The sequence below is a fragment of the Ctenopharyngodon idella genome, chromosome 1, assembly GCF_019924925.1.
Source record: "Ctenopharyngodon idella isolate HZGC_01 chromosome 1, HZGC01, whole genome shotgun sequence".
Classification (NCBI taxonomy): domain Eukaryota; kingdom Metazoa; phylum Chordata; class Actinopteri; order Cypriniformes; family Xenocyprididae; genus Ctenopharyngodon; species Ctenopharyngodon idella.
This window is the reverse complement of record NC_067220.1, coordinates 42,673,726-42,695,987: the sequence shown is the minus strand read 5'-3', so window position 1 is coordinate 42,695,987 and position 22,262 is coordinate 42,673,726. Positions and strand designations below refer to the sequence as shown.

The 22,262-nt window shown below is 36.7% G+C and overlaps 2 protein-coding genes across 2 annotated transcripts; both read left to right on the top strand.

The window, feature by feature from the left end:
- The first annotated feature begins 2,373 nt into the window (after window positions 1-2,373).
- On the top strand, window positions 2,374-10,109 carry zgc:158803 (LUC7 domain-containing protein). Its single transcript, XM_051894901.1, is given in 11 exon segments — window positions 2,374-2,933; window positions 4,402-4,496; window positions 4,623-4,721; window positions 4,804-4,914; window positions 6,536-6,679; window positions 6,826-7,002; window positions 7,080-7,258; window positions 7,411-7,440; window positions 7,527-7,664; window positions 9,087-9,210; window positions 9,212-10,109. Coding segments are annotated over 11 exon segments (1,257 nt in total). The 5' UTR covers window positions 2,374-2,872; the 3' UTR covers window positions 9,311-10,109.
- A 507-nt stretch (window positions 10,110-10,616) lies between these two features.
- On the top strand, window positions 10,617-14,742 carry pane1 (proliferation associated nuclear element). The gene is made up of 6 exons (XM_051894943.1): window positions 10,617-10,833; window positions 10,918-10,997; window positions 12,806-12,904; window positions 12,977-13,056; window positions 14,078-14,169; window positions 14,261-14,742. Exons 1-6 carry the CDS (start codon window positions 10,777-10,779, stop codon window positions 14,402-14,404), a joined length of 552 nt encoding a protein of 183 aa, XP_051750903.1. The 5' UTR covers window positions 10,617-10,776; the 3' UTR covers window positions 14,405-14,742.
- Window positions 14,743-22,262: the final 7,520 nt, after the last annotated feature.

Below are 22,262 nucleotides of genomic sequence, written 5' to 3'. Positions count from 1 at the left end.
AGATTTTTTTTTTTTTTACACTTTGTGTACATATTTCCTGTATTTTCTGTTTGTATCATAATAAAGACCAAAAAAAAATAAATATGGATGGTCATTAAAACATTGCTAAAACAACAAAGCTGGTGGTGGCCTAAGACTTTTGCACAGTCCTGTATATACAGTCAACTCCAGAATTACTGGCACCCTTGGTAAATATTATAATATGAGCAAAGATGATTGTGGAATAAATTTGCATTGTTTATCCTTTTGATCTTCATTTCAAGTGAAACAATTGAAAGTGGGGGGAAACTCACGTTATGAAATGAATGTTTTTCTCCAAAACACGTTGGCCACAATTATTGGCACCCCTACACATTCTTATATCTCTGAAGTATATTCCCATTCATATTTATGTTTTTTAGCCCACCAGGGTGATCAGGAACATGAAATTGTCCAGCAATGACTTCCTGTTTCACATGAGTATAAATATGAGGAAACACAAAAGCCAAATTCCCATAATCATTCATCACAATGAGTAAAACCAAAGAATATAGTTCTGATGTGCAGCAAAAGATTGTTGAGCTTCACAAAATAAAAAGTGGCTGTAAGAAAATAGCTAAAGCATTGAAAATCCCCATTTCCACTATCAGGGTAATAATTAAAGTCCCCCTGTAGTCAATAATTTTATCCCTTAAAACTCTCTTTGATCACCAAAATTACATATTTAAACGTTTTTTCTTTGAAAAAAAAAACTTCATGCCTTAAAATAGCTTAAATGTAACTCTAAATGCTTGATTAATTTAGTATATGCAGATCTATGAATATGCTAATGATTTTTCATATCAACAGAAAAATATACCAGGATAACCTGGCTTCTCTTGAGACTCCCCTGCTTCAGAGCGGTCATAGTTAATGATATGCTAAAGCCCGCCGACACATTGACGTGATTGGTTACAAGGTAGTTTGTGATGTCACAGACACCAGCAATTTCAAACCGCGTTTTTGAGACTGTCTTTTTTCACTGCCGTTTTAAGGAGAAAATACTCAGCATGGTGTTGACTGATGAATTTGCACAAGGTTTGTCTTAAAGCATGTTAAAAACACCACATAGACATATAAACAACATTAAAAACTTGATTTTCACCACAGGGGGACTTTAAGAAGTTCCAATCAACTAAAGATGTTACAAATCTGCCTGAAAGAGAACATGTGTCTATATTGTCCTAATGCGCGTTGAGGAAGAGAGTTTGAGTGGCCAAAGACTCTCCAAGGATCACAGCTGGAGAATTGCAGAGATTAGTTGAGTCTTGAAGTCAGAAAGCCTAAAAAAATAAAACAGCACCTACATCCCCACAAGTTGTTCGAAAGGGTTTCAAGAAAAATCCTCCTCGCTCATCCAAAAACAAACTCCAGCATATTCAGTTGTCAGACACGACTCGAAATTCAAACGGGACCGGCTTCAATGGTCAGATGAAACTTAAAAAGAGCTTTTTGGCAGCAAACCCACCAGATGGGTTTGGTGCACACAGGGATAAAAAGTACCCCATGCTCACGGTTAAATATACTGCTGGATCTTTAATGTTGTGGGCCTATTTTTCTGCTGGAGGTCCTGGACATCTTGTTCAGAAACATGGTATCATAGATTCTATGAAATACCAACAGATAAAAAATCAAAACCTGACCGCTTCTGCTAGAAATCCAATAATGGGCCGTGCTTGGATCTTCCATCAGGACAATGACCCAAAACAAACATCAAAACCAACACAAAAATGTGTCACTGACCACAAAATGAAGCTCTGCCATGGCCATCCCAGTCCCCTGATCTGAACCCTAAAGAAAATGAGTGGAGTGAACTGAAGAGAAGAAGCATACTGTAGTATTAACTATAGTGAACTGATAAACTGTAATAAATACTGTAGTATACTTTAGTTTTTGTAAACTGTAGTGTATATTGTAGTATAATATACCCTATAGTTGTAGAAAACTTAATTAATTTGTTTATATTACTATAGTTGTTATATTACCATAGCAACTATAGAATTACCAGAACAAATTAATTCAAGTACTTTAGTGTGTTTCAAAAACACTATAGTATTTCCTATAAATTACTATAGTATTTTTTCGGACATTAGGGGTACAGGTTTTTGTTCTTGATTTGTTGTTATGTATGAAATATTTACATTTAAAACGACAAAGTTAACGTTCAACATGAGTTTTTTTTAGTCCAAAAGAAAAAAAAAAACAAAAAAAAAAAAACATGTGGCTCCACATGCTCTGATGACACCAAAATGGCCCGAACTACACTCGCTCGGCCGCGCGACCGTTATGATGTCAACTGCCCGTCAGCCAATCAGCGCGCGAGCTCTGCGGCACTTCCTCGAGGCCGCGTAACCAAGCGGGAGCTGCGCGCGCGCGGATCGGAAGTCTCATTCCGACAGGAAAAAAAGAAATAAAACAATAAACCAACAACAAATAAACACTGTCAAAACTTTGCGAATATGGATCATTACACAAAATATTGATCTGCGGACTGATAAAGCAGCACTAGGACTGATAAATAAGCGCTTATAAGGCGGATTCAGGGGCGTTGGGGAAGAGTTAGCCGCTGCTGCTAACGCACGAGACTATTCAGACTAACTCACTAATTTATGATCTGACAGATTTCAGCGAGATCTCAACTATAAACTGAACAATCTGAGGGACTTTAAACACAGAAGTGAACGTGGTGTTAATAGAAAGCGTGTTAGCGGAGCTGGTTTGTCTTCTTTTCGGCGGCCGGTGGTTTTGAGGCCTGCTGTATGAGGAGTTAGTTTAACAGGTTAGAGAAACAGACCACTTGTTTAACTGTTAAACCAGATCTATTACACACGTGTAGAGAGGTAAACCGCTGAAGATGTCGGCCCAGGCGCAGATGAGAGCCATGCTGGACCAGCTCATGGGAACTAGCAGAGATGGTGAGTGTTTCTTTCATTCTCATCAAATCGAAACTAAACGATATATGTGATTCATTACTTTAAACTCGTTGATTTATACTCAAATATTGAGATCGTCCTGATTTGTTTGACTGATCTGTTAAAGAGTCACGATTTCATTTGATTCATGGTTCTCGTGATTTGTTTTAATCATTTGATGTCATTGAATTCATTGGTTTGATTGACGGGAATCACGTCAAATTGATTATTCCCACGATTTTATGATTAATGCTATTCTCCTTTTTGTTTGCCATGATTTAGTAAACACCATTATTGTTTCTCATTATGTCGTTGACTTGATTTGATTAAAATCATGAATCTTATGATTTGTCTGGAATTATTTCATATCCATCAAATTATTTGATGTGGCGTGATGATAATCATGATTGTTTTGATTCATTTGCCATGATGAGAATCATGAATTGAGGCAAATCATGGTTTGGTTGACATGACATGATGCCATAATTCTGAATTGCATTATTTTACTTTTGGAGGAAATGATTGGGTCGAAACATTTTTATGAGTTTGTTGACACATTTTCATGAATTTGTTGTCATGACTTTATAATCAGTGTTATTCTCTTTTTTTCCCCTTTGGTTGATAATCATTATTTTTATGGTTCATATGATTTTGTTGGCTTGTTTTAAAGGATTAGTTCACTTTCAAATTAAAATTAGCCCAAGCTTTACTCACCCTCAAGCCATCCTAGGTGTATATGACTTTCTTCTTTCTGATGAACGCAATTGGAGAAATATGAATAAATATCCTAAGCTTTATAATGGCAGTGAACAGGCGTCACGAGTATATGCTGAAGAAAGTTCAATAGGAAAAACTTGTTAAATATGGATATTTTTCTTACACAAACGCATCGCTTCACTTCAGAAGGCCTTTATTATCCCCCCGGAGCCGCTTGGAGTACGTTTATGATGGATGGAGATACTTTCTTCAGCTTCATACTTGTTGGTCCCGTTCACTGCCATTATAAAGCTTGGATGCGTCAGGATATTTATTAATATTTTTCCGATTGTGTTCATCAGAAAGAAGAAAGTCATATACACCTAGGATGGCTTGAGGGTGAGTAAAGCTTGGGCTAGTTTTCATTTGAAAGTGAACTAATCCTTTAAATACAAGTCATGAATCTTAGGATTAGTCTGGAATGATTTCATATCAGTCAAATTCATGGATGTGATTTAAAAAGAATTGTGCTTATGATGATTAATTTGCCCTGATGAGAATCATGATTTGAGGCAATTCTTGATTAACGTGATTTGGAATCTTATAAAATTATTAAAGTACATTTGGTGTGTATCCAATTATGATTTTGGAATCGTGATTTGATTTGTGGCACGATTGTTTATTTCCATTGGTGTCTCTCATTATTTGTTTGTCATGACATGTGACTTGAGTCCCGATTTGAGGATTTTATTTGATGCTCATAATTTGCCCACAGGCGACACGATGCGACAGAGGATCAAGTTCACGGATGAGCGGGTGTGTAAGAGTCATCTGCTGGAGTCGTGTCCACATGACATACTGTCTGGAACTGTAAGTGTCTCAATAATTGTTTCGGTGGTTATGACTTTACTCATCTAAAATGTTTTTGATAATTGCAGCACTTGGTTTATGCTTCACCACACTTACATTATGACATCCTGCTTTGTGTTTGTGCAGCGCATGGATCTGGGCGAGTGTGTGAAGATTCATGATCTGGCTTTGAGAGCAGATTATGAGATCGCATCTAAACAGCAGGAGTATTTCTTTGAGCTGGACGTGAGTGTGAACCATTTATATTCATCTACATTATCCTGTATGTGTGCTGCTCATAACGGCTGATTGTGGCGTGTCTCCTCAGGCCGCAGAGCACCTGCAGTCTTTCATCGCAGACTGTGACCGAAGAACCGAACTGGCCAAGAAACGACTGGCTGAAACGCAGGAGGAGATCAGCGCTGAGGTGGCTGCCAAGGTAAGGAGCTGACCATGTGATCTCACAGCAGCGGTGGGGAATCCCTGAATGCTTCTCGGCAACGCGACATTTCACTTTCAGATCATTTTCATATTAAAGTTTCACACACCTGCTTTTTCACAGGTTCACAGACTAGCAAGTAGTGAATCATGGTGCACAGCTCTGATATAAAAGTCATTTTATGGGGGGGGAAAAAGAGGATGAGCCCTTCAATGTGTCTTGTTCCAACTTCCTGTTTCAATAGGATATACTTAGAAACAGAAAAACTCAATCTGGGTTTTTTAAAGGGACCATATGTTACGGAAGCTTGTTTCCACCACTGAATAAAAAAGCTAATTGCAAAATTCTGACTCACAATTCTGACTTTATTTCTCACAGTTCCAAGTTTATGAGTTAACATCTCGTAATTCTGACATTTTTCTCAGAATTCTGAGTATGTTTCACAGTTCTTATATAAACTCGGAATGCAGAGAAAAAGTCTGAATTGCGAGATGTAAACTCGGAATTCTGAAAACAAAAGTCAGAATTGTGAGATATAAACTCAGAATTCTGGGAAAAAAAGTCAGAATTGTGAGATGTAAACTGGGAATTCTGAAAACACAAGTCCGAATAGCGAAATGTAAACTCAGAATACTGACAAGAAAAAAAAAAGTCCGAATTGCGAGATATAAACTCGGAATTCTGAGAGAGAAAAAAAAAAAAAAGAATTGTGAGATGTAAACTCGGAATTCTGAGAACAAAAGTTAAAATCGCCCGATGTAAACTCGGAATTCTGAAAACAAAAGTCAGAATTGCGAGATATAAACTCGGGAATTCTGAGAAGAAGAAAAAAAGTCAGAATTGCGAGATGTAAACTCAGAATTCTGAAGGGAAATAAAAGTCAGAATTGTGAGATATAAACTCAGAATTCTGAGATGTAAACTCAGAATTCTGAAAACACAAGTCCGTAAACTCGGAATTCTGAAAACACAAGTCTGTAAACTCGGAATTCTGAAAAAAAAAAAAGAAAAAAGTCAGAATTGCAAGATATAAACTCGGAATTCTGAGAACAAAAGTCCGAATTGCGAAAACTAGGAATTCTGAGATATATTGTAATTATGAAAAGAAAGAATTGTGAGATATCGTTTTATTCCGTGGTAGAAACTGACTTCCATAATATCTTGCCTTTTCATAGCTTTTATTTTGCTTGATTTTATTTATTTATTTATTTTTCATTTTAGTTAACAGGAACATTGCACATTAATAAAACATTTCTGTAAATGCACCAGAATTAGCCGAAGGCTATTTTTCATCTGTAGTCCCTGGACTGAATGTTACAAGTCACCCTAGAAAGAAATATGTGGTTAAAATACATAGTACTAGTAAAACAAATACATAACACACTACATAACAACCATCTCTCAATATAAACAACTCAATAAAATAAAAAATACAAAACAATAGCTGGACAGCCAGCAGGTGTAAATTCTTGAGATCCGTTTGTAACAATATTAAAGTTTTTTTTTTTTTTTTTTTCACACAATTCTTTCATGATCATTTGCCACCCTCTCTGACCCTCAGTATTAACCTGCCTGTTTTCACTACTCTACCTTTAAGACTTCTTCACGGGTGTGTTTTGCAGGCGGAGCGTGTGCACGAGCTGAACGAGGAGATCGGAAAGCTGCTGGCACGTGCGGAGCAGCTGGGCGGCGAGGGGAACGTAGAGGAGGCTCAACAGGTGCTGGAGAAGGTGGAGAAGACGCGCACTCTAAAGAAAGAGGCAGAGGTCAGTGTGGGTCAAAGGTGGAAATGTCATTATAGTCCTCGGTTCTAGCTCTAGAACTGATTCAGATCACAAATGAAAAGTGTTCATGTTTGTAATGGCGTTATTGCAGTTAATTATGCTCATCTAAACAGCATGTTTGTGTTTAGGACATATACCGCAACTCTATGCCCGCCTCCAGCTTCCAGCAGCAGAAACTGCGAGTGTGTGAGGTTTGCTCCGCTTACCTCGGCCTCCACGACAATGACCGCCGCCTCGCTGACCACTTTGGAGGGAAACTACATCTAGGTTTCATTGAAATCCGTGAAAAACTGGATAAACTGCGGGTAAGATGGCAGCACACGGAGCTCAATCAGCCTGGTGTCGTTCAGCATCTCATAGATGAACTGCTCTGATTTTGCAGAAAGCTGTGACGGAGAAACAGGAGCGCATGCGCACGAAGAGAAGAGAGGAGCGCGACAGAGAAGAGGAGCGAGCCAGAGAGTGGGAGCTGGAGAGAGAGCGAGAACGCGAACGTGAGCGCGAGAGGGAGCGGGAGAGAGAGCGGGAGCGCGAGAGAGACAGAGAGAGAGACCGCAGGAGGTACATTTGTAATTAGGCCTGCAAATTGTTGAATCAGTGTTTTGAACTAATTCACTAAATCAAATCTATCTATCTTTAAATCAAAGAAGCTATAAAGTATTAAGTGTTTCATCATGAAGATTTGTCCTCTAAGTATCTCTTTCTCGTTTTAGGTCCAGATCCAGGAGCGGTGAGCGATATCGGTGAGGATCGTCTTTATTTCTCATAACATCTGTATCGCTGAAGCAAGGAAATCTCCTGTTTATGCATCTCTCTCTCTGGTTTACAGGGAAGGAGGAAGCTCGTCCTCCCATCGCTCTCGTCGGCACCGTGAGGATGGAGAGCGGGAACGAGAGAGGGAGAGGAAACACAGACACAAAGACCGCCATCGCTCTCGCTCCCACTCGCACAGGAGCAAAAGGAAGAGGTACCAGATCGACTTCAGTTTGACCTGACCTGCATCTGACATCTTTTGTGGAGGAACCTCTTCCTTTAACTGTTACATTCGAGCAGTGAGGCATGATTTACAGTGATTGTACCATAGTGAAGGGCAGTTGTGTGTGGTAATGAGGTAAAAATCAGTGTAAACAACAGCGTTATGACAAGATAGCAATGTTTAATTAAATTAAATACATGTGGTGTGTTAAATTATGATTTACATTTTAGAGCCAGATGAATTTAAAATTAAGTAATTGAAATTATTTCTAAATTATTAAAAGTAATATTTGGAATTAAATTTATTCAAATAAAAAAATTGAAGTTACTTTTAAATGTTTGCATTTATATTTGGAATTTAAATATAAAATCATTTTAAAAAAAATAAAATTCATGTATATTGGAAACTTTAATTATTTGAAAAATGTATTAAATTATATATATTTTAATTTTATTTAAAATTATTTTTAAATTATTGAATAACTTAAATTCCAAATATATATTATTTAAATTTATTTGAAACTATTTAAAGTAGTTTGGAATTCAAATACTATGAAATAATTTCAACTTATTTTTAAATTAAGTGCTTTATAATTGTAATTGAAATTTAAATTTATTTTGAAATATTTTCAATAAATCGAATTTACTTTTAAAGTATTTATATTTGGAATTTAAATATGAAATCATTTAAAATATTTTTAAATAAATTAATTTATATTGGAAACTTAAATTATTTCAAATTATTTTAAATGTATTAAATAATTTGGAATTAAAAATAATTTTTAAATTAAGTAATTTAAATTCCAAATATATATTATTTAAATTTGTTTGAAACTATTAATTTTAAATTATTTAATTTATGTTTGGAATTCAAATATGAAACTTTTCAATCATTTGAAATTACTTTTAAATTTATTTTTTATTTGGAATTTTAAGTACTTTAAATTGGTCATGGAAATTATTTGAAATTACATGTATTAATTTATATTTTAAATTGTATTGAAAATAATTAAAAATTAAATAATTTAAATTCAAAATATATATTTAAAATGATCTTAAACTGTTTTAAATAACTGAAATGACTTTTGAAATAACTTGTTAATTTTATATGTGCCATTTAAAAAAAAAAAAAAAAAAAAAAAAAATAATTAATGAATTTGTGTTAAAATTATTAAATAATTTAAATTCTAAATATTTCTTTAAAATTTTCTTTCTATTTTAAATCATTTGAAATTATCTTTGTTGAATTTATATTTGGAATTTAAATAATTTGCATTTGTTTTTAAATTAAATGAAATAATCTGTTGTAAATATTACAAAAAAAGTAGTGTTTAATAATAGTGTATTCCCCTCTTTCCTCTGTCATACTCACTCCGTTGCTCGTTCTGACACTCGTTCTGGCTCATTCCTCCAGGTCTTCACACACCAGAGATCAGGAACAGCCTCTGCCTCAGGAGAGATGGCGAGAGAACGCCACAGACGAGAGATGGCGGGACAACGGACGGAGGGACGTGGTGGAGAGAGAGCGATCCCCCCGCCTCCCCAGACATGAGTCAAATGAGAGAGCGGGAGAGATCTGTGTCGCTGGAGAGAGACCAGCGCTCCAGCTCCGAAGAGAGAGAGTCCGGAGAGATCTAGAAGATGAGAATCAGATACTTTACATGCTGTAGCTACCGATCCCTGTCGAGTTTGCAGCCGGCAGTCGCAGCCAACACTGATCTGTCAATAACTGAATGGCCGTCTCATCCGGTTACTTATACATCAGTAGAAGCTCGGCGGCTACAGAGAGGAAGCCAGTCGCAGATGTGTGTGAGAGAGAGAGAGAGTGTGTGTGAGACCAGCATCATTATTTGAGATACAAACAACGCCTCAGAGAGCAAGAGTTACACACCTTGATCTAGTTGCTCCAAACTAGTCAGCAAACCAAAAGAACATTTGATGAAAGTGTAGAGGGGAAAGAGTGTGTTTAGAATTAGCTTATTTTTTTATCTTGGAAGATAAGGGCAGGTGGCTGAAGGAAATGCCTGCAGAAATATAAAACTACCACTGAAGTTTTCTTTTTTCATCATTTTAAACTGGTTACTCTGTTCATTTTTCTTTTTTTAATAATTAAAGGTCCTTAAATGACTGAAATGATTGATTTTGATGTGGATATTATTTTCTCTTATTATTTTTTTCCCTCTGATTTCATTTGACATGGATATAAACTCAGAGCTGGACTGAGCCCCCTCACATAAACCAAACCATCTTTTCACACATAACCGCACACGTTTTATAGCTCGGCTTACATTGTTTCTCATGGTACCAGGATGTTTTCTGAGTTTCTCTTTTCCCCTTTTTATCACTCTTTGGTTTTGCGGTGTTGAGACGTTGTCTTGAAACTTCATCTTGCCTTGTCATTGTGCTATGAAACAATAAATCTGTTGCTTTCATTGTTTACGTGTTTCGGGCTTTTCGTCTTCTTGAAAGTCGTTTGAACTGATTTTCTGCTTCTGTTGAAATAAATGTCAATGTTAATAGCAGATTTGCATGAAATAACAGTTTGTACAATGCAATAAAAGTGTTAAAAGTAACAAAAAGACCACTAAAAAATGTGCTGCATGTGGTTACATCTAAATTTATTACATTTTTATACATTTTTTTTTTTTAAGTCAAAAATCCTATTTAACATAACTGAATCAATCTGAATAAATTAGGTTGCATCAACCAAACTAAACTTAAGGATTTAATTCAATTACAGTTTACCACATTTTACATTATCTGATAACATTGGAAGCTAGTTTGAGATTTAGTAGCTATATATTTTTTTTATTCTTTTTTGCTTATAAAAAACGAAATGTTCCAAAGAAAAAAAAGTTGTAAACTATTTAAAGCACTTTATTAATGAATATTATACTTATTTATTATTATTTGTAAATGTGAGGTAGTTTCTGTACGCGCGAGGGCAGCAGCGCGCGCACCATGGCGGGTCGCGTCTATGTGACGTCAAGCGCGTGAACTTTGAAAATAAGCGCGAGGAGGAAGCGGCGCGCGAATCAGGAGTTTTCGCTGTTTTATCGATAAACAAACAAATAAAACTAAACGCGTATTTGATATACCTCATCATGTCGCTCCTGACACCGTACAGTAAAGTCCCCGAGCTGAACACCGCTACTGTCCTCGTGAGTAATGCGCGTCAGATGATGTTTATCAGTTTGTTATTCATTTTAATAGTTTACTTTAATATTTACTGTCTCTTTTGATAGTTGGTTGAAAATGAAGAGGAGCTTCAGTCCAAACTAGCCGACGCCATAGTGCAATGTGAGAAAGAGTTCAACGTCAATGTGTGAGTGCCAAATATCTAAATAAATGTAAAATGTAATGTGTGTGTTTACAGGTGCTGGTCATATAATTAGAATATCATCAAAAAGTTGATTTATTTCACTAATTCCATTCAAAAAGTGAAACTTGTATATTATATTCATTCATTACACACAGACTGATATATTTCAAATGTTTATTTCTTTTAATTTTGATGATTATAACTGACGACTAAGGAAAATCCCAAATTCAGTATCTCAGAAAATTAGAATATTACTTAAGACCAATACAAAGAAAGGATTTTTAGAAATCTTGGCCAACTGAAAAGTATGAACATGAAAAGTATGAGCATGTACAGCACTCAATACTTAGTTGGGGCTCCTTTTGCCTGAATTACTGCAGCAATGCGGCGTGGCATGGAGTCGATCAGTCTGTGGCACTGCTCAGGTGTTATAAGAGCCCAGGTTGCTCTGATAGTGGCCTTCAGCTCTTCTGCATTGTTGGGTCTGGCATATCGCATCTTCCTCTTCACAATACCCCATAGATTTTCTATGGGGTTAAGGTCAGGCGAGTTTGCTGGCCAATTAAGAACAGGGATACCATGGTCCTTAAACCAGGTACTGGTAGCTTTGGCACTGTGTGCAGGTGCCAAGTCCTGTTGGAAAATGAAATCTGCATCTCCATAAAGTTGGTCAGCAGCAGGAAGCATGAAGTGCTCTAAAACTTCCTGGTATACGGCTGCGTTGACCTTGGACCTCAGAAGACACAGTGGACCAACACCAGCAGATGACATGGCACCCCAAACCATCACTGACTGTGGAAACTTTACACTGGACCTCAAGCAACGTGGATTGTGTGCCTCTCCTCTCTTCCTCCAGACTCTGGGACCCTGATTTCCAAAGGAAATGCAAAATTTACTTTCATCAGAGAACATAACTTTGGACCACTCAGCAGCAGTCCAGTCCTTTTTGTCTTTAGCCCAGGTGAGACACTTCTGACGCTGTCTGTTGTTCAAGAGTGGCTTGACACAAGGAATGCGACAGCTGAAACCCATGTCTTGCATACGTCTGTGCGTAGTGGTTCTTGAAGCACTGACTCCAGCTGCAGTCCACTCTTTGTGAATCTCCCCCAAATTTTTGAATGGGTTTTGTTTCACAATCCTCTCCAGGGTGCGGTTATCCCTATTGCTTGTACACTTTTTTTCTACCACATCTTTTCCTTCCCTTCGCCTCTCTATTAATGTGCTTGGACACAGAGCTCTGTGAACAACCAGCCTCTTTTGCAATGACGTTTTGTGTCTTGCCCTCCTTGTGCAAGGTGTCAATGGTCGTCTTTTGGACAACTGTCAAGTCAGCGGTCTTCCCCATGATTGTGTATCCTACAGAACTAGACTGAGAGACCATTTAAAGGCTTTTGCAGGTGTTTTGAGTTAATTAGCTGATTAGAGTGTGGCACCAGGTGTCTTCAATATTGAACCTTTTCACAATATTCTAATTTTCTGAGATACTGAATTTGGGATTTTCCTTAGTTGTCAGTTATAATCATCAAAATTAAAAGAAATAAACATTTGAAATATATCAGTCTGTGTGTAATGAATGAATATAATATACAAGTTTCACTTTTTGAATGAAATTAGTGAAATAAATCAACTTTTTGATGATATTCTAATTATATGACCAGCACCTAAAATATATATATATATATAAATATTTCTGCTTAAATGGTTATATGGTATATAGAATTCTAATTCTAATATAACTACTGTTGTAAACTGAGATTGTGTTGAGTTTTTAACGTACATAAGTGAGTGTAAATGTTCCTGATGTCTTTCAGGCGGCTGGCCAGAAAACTCCCTCTGCCCGTCGAGAACAAGAAAACTCGTCCGCGTATTGATTTGATCGTGTTCATAATCAATCTGCTGTCCGAGCGCAGGTATGCTGATCTCTCTGTCTGATCTGTCTGACTGTGAGTGGACAGACTCTCATTCTCTTCCTCTCTCTGTAGTCTTCAGTCAGCCGAGAGCTCTCTCAGTCATCTGCACTCAGACTGTTTCCTGGGGAAGGTGTGTTTCCTGGTCACTGATGGTGAGTGAAATAACTATAATAGCGTCCGCACCAATGGACGTTAACGGTCTGTTTTATAAGCGCGCGCTGCAGTTTTGTCGTTTGCCACTTAAAATTCTCAAACTCGTTAAAGCATGATGGATTCTGATTGGCTGTCAATGTTTATATTAAACAATACCACAGGTATGAACGTGAGGCCCTAAATTACCGTGTTTTCAATGGCATCCTCTGAAAAAGCTGTATAAAGCTGCTAGATCACTTATAATTTTCCACAGCTCATGTTGTCTGAGGTTTTTGGTCTACTGAAATTTATTGGAAAGATATTTTTGAGGTGTTTCGTCAGCAGAACAATCCAAAAGCACATTAAGTAACTGTACAACCCACTGAAGAGATGTCTGTCCCTCACAGCCTCGCTTTAATTACCGTTAAAATCAAAGATGGCGCTGCTGTGAATAAGGTCTATTCAGGGGTTTAAATTGTTTTCAGATATGTCCCATTTTGGTAACAATGTAGCAGAATGATAACACAAAATAGTAAATAAACATGACATTTGGCCTCAAGATAAATTAACATCATTTTCTGAAGGTCAAGCAACTGAAACAAAACGAGTTTCACACCCAATTTTGCACTTATTAGTGCCATATACACGTCTGTTCAAAAGTTTGGTCGGTAAGATTTTTTAAATGTTTTTAAAGAAGTCTCTTTTGCTCATCAAGGCTACATTTAATTAATCAGAAATACAGTAAAAACAGTAATATTGTGAAATAATATTACAATTTAAAATGTGTTTTCTGTGTGAATATACTGTAAACTGTAATTTATTCCTGTGATGAAAGCTGAATTTTCAGCATCATTACTCCAGTCTTCAGTGTCACATGATCCTTCAGAAATCATTCTAATATGATGATTTGATGCTTAAGAAACATTTCTTATTATTATTTTGATCAATTGAACACATCTTTGCTGAATGAAGGCATTCACTTTCTTTCATGACTGTCAGAAATGTTTGTGATCAGTATGTTTTGTACATGTGTGTTTGCAGCTCGCTGTGGCTCTCACACTCAGGAGCGAATGGTCAGCGTGAGAAAACTGGCTGCTTCACATCAGTGTCCCGTCCTCTGCGCTGAGCACAGGGTACACAGAGGCTCACACACACCCTCACACACACACATACATACACACACACTCATCAACACGTCACTCTCTCTCTCTCTCTCTCTGTCAGACGGCAGATGGCGTGAACGCAGCAGCTGTGCGGATACTCAACATTCTGAAGGTGTCAGCGGGAATGTCGCCCATAGCAACCACCGCCCTCTATCTGTCCTCACTGACCCGCTGCTCTGTGACCTCTGACCTTGAAGACGACTGACCACCAATAAGGCGAATTAGTTACTTTAAGAACAACATTAAGACTCGGTTCAATACTTTGAGGAAAGACAAGTTGCAGATAATCTCACGGGATTGCAGAATAGTTCAGGTGGGTGTAAGAAATATTTTAACAGTGGCGTCCATAAATTTTACCTTTCCCATCTGAATTTATTGTCTGCTGTGTGTTATTATGTCTGGCTGTCACTCATATTCACTCTTTTACTGATTTAGTAAAACCTCCAAACCAGCAGGGGGAGCCATTGGGTAGCTAATGGCTCTCTCCTAAATAATTATCCCTTTACAATATTTATGAATAAAATATTTGAATTTTTAACCAAACGACTACTTTTTTTACTGCTTTAATGAATCAGTTAAATAAATGTTTGTCACATACATTTACACAGTACTAGTAAGTTTGGCTATACTTGTAAAAATAAAGAAAAAGTAGATGAGTTCAAACTTTTGACTGGTAGTGACTGGTAAATTGAGATGCCATTACAGATTTTTATTATTAGTTTGAATTAGTTTATATTATATTTTCCATTTTATTTTTAGTTTTAGTAATTTTGTTGTGTGTTTTTGTCATTTATTAGTGTGTTTTTAATATGTCTACATTTTTATTTTAGTTTTAGGTATTTTAGTACATCAAGTTAAACTGAATGAAAATGAGAAATGCTTCTTTGGCAACTAGCTAAAATAAAATAAGTTTAAAGTATATATATATATATAAATTTCACTTAAAATTTATTTTATTAACCCTTTAAGCATCCCGTTAGCGCTATTTTTTTTATTTTATTTTTTTTTTTTATTGCCTTTTTTCCCCCCATGACATATTTGAGTTATCATCATAAATTAGGTGTCATTCGAAAGCTTGAAAACTCAAAATTCACCCTGTGAAATCGAACATTGCGTTACCATGGAAACTGTACTTTAAATCCTTTTATTGGGCTCCTCCCCCTAGTGGGCGGTGTCGTTTCATACTACAAAATTTATTTTAACTATTTAAATAGTTCGATTCTTGACAAATCACATCGTCGGAAAGCTCTGAGACTCAAGGTTCCATATTTGGTGACTGTTTTGTGATAGAAGTGATGTTGTAACAGAAATGTATTAATTTGTCACATGAGAGCACATAAAAAATAAAAAAAATGGATTGTGGGTTTCACCTGGTGGCTATTTTTGGTATTACACCTAAGCAAAATCTCATGGGAACTTAAATTTTTTGGAACATTTGGAAATTTGGAACACAACTTGGTTAAACATATGGCTTTGATATAATAGCAATTTTAGAGTAATATTATTTTTGTAAAATATATATTTTGTATCAAATATGTTTAGTACAGTACTTTTTACAGTAAACTTAAACTCCTATAACTTTTTTTACACTTCAGTAATAAAAATAAGTGTCTTCTTTAAAAAGAGATTAACCTTAGGTCTGTATTCCAAAGCATTCATGAATTACAACCATTTAAGTTTGGATAGTGCATTTTCACATCTATGCTCAAAAAGGGGGCTGACAGTAACAAAAATGATTTTTTTATGTTTTTATTTACCTTTAATACCCCCGGTCTACTCTGAATAAGGGCCGTTTGCTGCACTATAGTAACCTCATCCCAAATGCTCTGTGTTACCCCCAACTCTTTTCCTCTTTTGTGTTTCCATGACAACCTCACCTGTTGCAAACCAATCCTATCAGTAACCTGAGTCCTGAATAATGGACGTTCTTTGCGAAGAAATGACAAAAAGGCTTTCTGGCATCTTACCTGTGCCACCATCTCTCTCTCAACCTTTCCGTTCGGTCCCTCATGACTGACCTCATTTGACAATCTCCTCACTGACCACTTCATGCACAGGGTCACAGTCCAGATATCCTCTTACCCCACAGACACATGAGAGCGCTTCGACTGTTAGGAAGAGGCCATCGTACTTTCGTTTTAGAGTTCTTTTAATTGGGCTTGAATCTACAACCTTTCCAGTCCAAGAGCAATTGTCAAGTTTTGGTTTTCTTTCCAGAAAGACACATTCTATCTTATATAAAAGGCATTATTAGTCAAGTATTGTCCCAAATTATTGGTTTGCTATACCTATGTGGTCACACACACAAAATGCATTGAGACGGTGCTTTAGTTCAGTCTTAGTAGGTTTGTGTGATATTGTTCCATGATCTGCTCTGTTGGCGTCCATTAGAGTCCTTCACAAACACATCTACAGTGCAGCTGTCTCTCCAGAGACCTGCCTTTGTCCCACTCCACATTCTGTTACTGAATAATGCAGAGTGTGTGTGTGTGTGTGTGTGTGTGTGTGTGTGTTCACATGCTGAGAGATTGGCAGAGCAGGACGGCAGTGGATGCGTTTCTACCCGCACGTACCACTTTCACATACATTCCTGCCTTTATTTATGGCCAGGTAAAGTGTGCGTTTGCTAAATCAAGCATCACTATTGGTATTGCTCATAGTTAGTGATCCAAACAATCCACTAATGCTGAGTGTTAAACTTCAGAGTGTAACTCGTTTGTGCTACAGACATAAATGGCTTATATCATGTGTCTTGGTGAGGAAATGTGTTATTTTGGGTAAAGATGCTTTGAAACAATATATAAGTTGTAAAAAGCGTTATGCAGAAATAAATTGATTTGACACTTTGTGCACCTGGGAACTGCGAAGCAACACCCTAGCAACCATGCAGAAAACACAGCAACTTGTTAAAAACCACTCAGCGCAGCTAGCAACCAGCCCAAAAACTTTAGCAATTGCAAAGCAGCATATTGTTTTTTAAAAAAGGCACTTAGAACAGCTAGCAGCTGCATAGCAACACCCTAGAAACCAGCCAAAACCAGCAACAAACACGGAAACATATTAAAAACCAGGAACAACATGGAAACAACTAGCAACCACCCAAAAAAAAACACTTAAAACAGCTAGCAACTGCATAGCAACGCTCTAGCAACTAGCCAGAAAACTAGGAACAACATAGAAACATGCTAAAAACCAGGAACAACATGGAAACAACTAACATGCTAAAAACCATTCAGCACAGCTAGCAAACAACCATAACAGTGTATTTCTAAAAAAAAAAAAAAAAAAAAAACTTAGAACAGCTAGCAACTGCTTAGCAATTAGCCAGAAAACTAGGAACAACATGAAAACATGTTAAAAACCAGGAACAACATGGAAACAACTAGCAACCACCCAAAAAAAAACAAAACAAAAAACGCTTAGAACAGCTAGCAACTGCATAGCAATGCCCTAGCAACTAGCCAGAAAACTAGGAACAACATGAAAACATATTAAAAACCAGGAACAACATGGAAACAACTAGCAACCACCCAAAAAAAACCACTTAAAACAGCTAGCAACTGCATAGCAACGCTCTAGCAACTAGCCAGAAAACTAGGAACAACATAGAAACATGCTAAAAACCAGGAACAACATGGAAACAACTAACAAGCTAAAAACCATTCAGCACAGCTAGCAAACAACCATAACAGTGTATTTCTAAAAAAAAAAAAAAAAAAAAACTTAGAACAGCTAGCAACTGCTTAGCAATTAGCCAGAAAACTAGGAACAACATGAAAACATGTTAAAAACCAGGAACAACATGGAAACAACTAGCAACCACCCAAAAAAAAAAAAAAAAAAAAACGCTTAGAACAGCTAGCAACTGCATAGCAATGCCCTAGCAACTAGCCAGAAAACTAGGAACTACATGAAAACATGCTAAAAACCAAGAACAACATGGAAACAACTAGCAACCACCCAAAAAACACTTAGAACAGCTAGCGACTGCAGAGAAACGCCCTAGCAACCAGCCAAAAAGCTAACAACACAGAAACATGTTAAAAACTATTCAGCACACCTAGCAACCACCCAAAAAAATAGCAATTACATAGCAGCCTATTTACAAAAAAAAAAAAAACATTTAGAACACCTAGCAACTGCATAGCAACCACCCAGAACATTCTAGCAGTGACATAGAAGCATGTTAAAAACCACTTAGAACATCTAGCAACCAGCAAACTCTAGCACTGCGTCCAAAATCGAACACTTCCCTACTATATAGTATGTGAATAACAGAATGCCAAGAGAGTTACCAACCATGGTTTGAGTGCTTAAGCCTCTTGTTTGCACTCGCAAATATGAACATATCACTCCTGTCTTTGCACGGGCTGCCAGTCAGTGAGTTTAAAGTTTTACTTTATGTCTAAAGGTTTTAAATAGACTGGCACCTTCATATCTTTCTGACCTTTTGATTATAAACACACCAACTAGATGTTGTAAGGTCATCGGATCAGAAACTCTTACCGGTCCTTAGATCCAGGCTGAAGAAAAAGGGTGACTGGGCTTTTGCCATCCATAGTCGGCCCTAAATTGTGAAACAGCCTACCACTTTCTATGAGAATGATCCCGACAGAATCACTTTTCAAAGCAAAACTGATCTCTAATCTCTTTGAGAAGGCTTATAATCTCTGAGTCAAATGGGATTAGACTAAACATCAATTATGTGTTTGTGTTGTGTTTTACTGGCATACTGTTGTACGTATTCTAGTTTTTTTATTGACATTGTTCAGCACAATAGTCAACTACTGTTGTTTTATTGTGCTTTTTAAATAAACTGAGATTGAGTAGTACGTCCGAATACATAGTTTTTGAAAAACAGTAGATGAAAAGCACCCGGATGACCTACTACTTCCGATGAGATTCTGAAGAGCAGATTTGATGGACACTTAGGTCACATGATGACAATGCCGACAATGATATCATGGCAGATGTAGTACATCCGGATTTCATTCATACTACACACATTCATACTGTACAGAACATACTTTTTAAGAGATTGTGGAGTAAGTTTCAAACTAAATGTAGCACCTACTATACAGTATGTGTTAAAAACTCTAGCAACAGGTTAAAAGTCTTGTTGTATTGTAAAAAGCTCTATACAAATAACTTGACACTCACAGCATTGTCCTGGTAACCATCTAGAACACTCTAGCAACAGCATATCAACGCCCTAGCAACCACATAGCAACATGTTAAAAGTAAAACATTTAAAACACCTAGCAACCACCTAGAAAACTAGCAATGACATAGGAGCATATTAAAAACACTTAGAACACCTAGAAACTGCATAGCAATGCCCTAGCAACCATAAAGCAATGGCATAACAACAGGTTAAAGTCGTGAATTATTGTAAAATGCTCTTTATAAAAACTTGACACTCAGAACACCTAGCAACTGCAAAACACTTTCTTTGCAACCACCTAGAACACTTTAGCAACAGCATAGCAACCACAAAGCAACAGCATAGCAATGCCCTAGCAACCACATAGCAACATGTTAAAAGTTAAACTACTCAAAACACCTAGCAACCACACAGAAAACTCTAGCAATTACATAGGAGCATATTAAAAACACTTAGAAAACCTAGCAGCTCCATAGCACTGTCCTGGCAACCACCTAGAACACATTAGCACCAGCATAGCAACGCCCTAGCAACCATATAGCAATGGCATAACAACAGGTTAAAGTCATGATATATTGTAAAATGCTCTATACAAAAACATAACATTCACAGCTCCTGGCAACTGCATAGCACTGTCCTGGGAACCACCTTAAACACTTTAGCAACACCCTAGCAACCACATAGCAACATGTTGAAAGTTAAACCACTTAAAACAGCAACCACCCAGAAAACTATAGCAATGACATAGGAGCATATTAAAAACACTAGCAACTGCATAGCACTGTCCTGGCAACCACCTAGAACGCTTTAGCACCAGCATAGCAACGCCCTAGCAACCATATAGCAATGGCATAACAACAGGTTAAAGTCATGATACAAAAACTTAACAGTCAGAGCACCTGGCAACTGCATAGCACTGTCCTGGCAACCACCTAGAACGCTTTAGCAACAGCATAGCAATGCCTTAACAACCACATAGCAACATGTTATAAGTTAAACCACTCAAAACACCTCACACAACCCACAACTGCTAAAAAACCCCATTCAGAACACCATAAAAACTGCACAGCAACCACCTAGAGAAAAAAATAAAAATCTCACTATTTCAGTATTTCTTTGTGTTTTGAGACAAACAGGAATTGATTGACTTGACTGTGACATCATATGCATTATAAAATCACAAGTTCTTTGTGAGCTTGAATTTGATGTCAATAGCGTGTGTGTATACAGCCTCTCAGGAGAGCTCAGGATACCTCAGCTTTCCTGCCCTGCCTCTTCCTCTCACAGCAGATAACACAGGATGACACTGAGCTTCCTTACAAATCACACACACATACACACAGATTCAAAAAGTCCTAGAAACCAGATGCCCCCTTTTAACAGTCCTGAGGAACAATGCTGGTATTGAGGAGGAGAAACGCATCAAACCACCGATTACAGGCGCTTCTAGAGCTCAGGCTCACACTACTCAGAGAACAGTCTTCATGCTCACAAGTTGTTCTTTTATTGCTCAGGGGAATGACAAAGTATCAACTTTGTCTCAAATTGTGTCTTAATTTCTATTGAGAAATAAACACAGATGAGTCAATAATAGACATATGGTATGAGTATAGCTACAAAATGTGTTTTTTTTTTTTGTTTGTTTTTTTTGTTTTTAATCAATTTTATTTTAAAATCTGATTTTTATTTATTTTAATATACATTTTATTTATTGAATATATGTATTTATTGATTGATTTGTAATTAATTTGTATATTATTTATTTGTATTAATCTATTTATTTTAATCAATTTTATTTTAAAATCGAATTCATATTTTATTCTAATTTTAATGTATTTTTACCTAATTTTTATTATTTTTCTTAATCAGTGTATTTATTTTAATCTTTATTATTAGGGGCCAAGCACCAAAGCTCCGTCAAACCGTTCTCGAATAACATGCGAACGAATTAGATCAAGAGCATGTCAAAATGGATGTGAAGCTATATCTCCGCAACGCTTTAGCGTATTCTGACCAAACTTTGTTAGTTTTGGCACAGTGCTATCTAGTGGTCAGGAGATATGAAACATTACATTTTTGCCAAACCTCTGAACGGTTTGTCTGAAAATCATAAAACCGGTCTCTAGATTCGGTGCAGCATGCAGAATTTTCCATATCGGCTATTTTGGGTATCGGCCATTTTGAGTTTTGTCATAAAATGCTATATTTTAAAAACTCGGTGTATGTCTTCGGTACCATGCCCTGAAAGAACTCCAAAGGGTTTGGCAGCACCACATTGTGGTCAAAAATTATAATAAATTTCAAAAAATGTTAATAGCTTTTGATTAGTTTTGCCTATTGTAATGAAACTTAATTGATTAATAACTTAATTGATCTTAATAAATTCTTGCCGAGAATACAGATATCAATTTTGCTATAGTTGGTCAAACTTCCTGTCCGCCATTTTGATTTTCTTTGAAAACCTATTTTTTCGAACTCTTCCTAGACCGTTTGTCTGATTTTCACCAAATTTGAGTCAGATCATCTTCAGACCATACCAGTAAAAATGGATTTTGTATTTCATGTCAATAGAATAAACCCACATAGAAGGCGACATTCTCGTGACCTTGCGCAATGTTAAACCCTAAAAGTTCTCTAAAGGTGACGAAAATTCTGAACCTTTGCAGAACATTAGGGATGTTCCTAAACGTCCTCTTTTGGTAATGAAAGTGCTGCAGTTCAAGGTTCCTTATATGACTTTAGGGGGACATTCCATTTTGGTTATTTTATGGTCACATAAGAATATTACAAAGAGGATATTTAGGACATTAACAGAACGTTCCCACACAGTCCTCTGTTGGTCATTTAATAACGTTCCCAATATGAGTTTAGGGGGACGTTCTATTTTGGTTATTTTATG

Bases quoted from the DNA above. Each gene is read 5' to 3' on its own strand.
- pane1 (XM_051894943.1), top strand. From the start codon at position 10,777: ATGTCGCTCCTGACACCGTACAGTAAAGTCCCCGAGCTGAACACCGCT. The intron at 13,057-14,077 runs GTGAGTGAAATA...GTGTGTTTGCAG, and splicing joins GTGTTTCCTGGTCACTGATG to CTCGCTGTGGCTCTCACACT. The intron at 14,170-14,260 runs GTACACAGAGGC...TCTCTCTGTCAG, and splicing joins TCCTCTGCGCTGAGCACAGG to ACGGCAGATGGCGTGAACGC.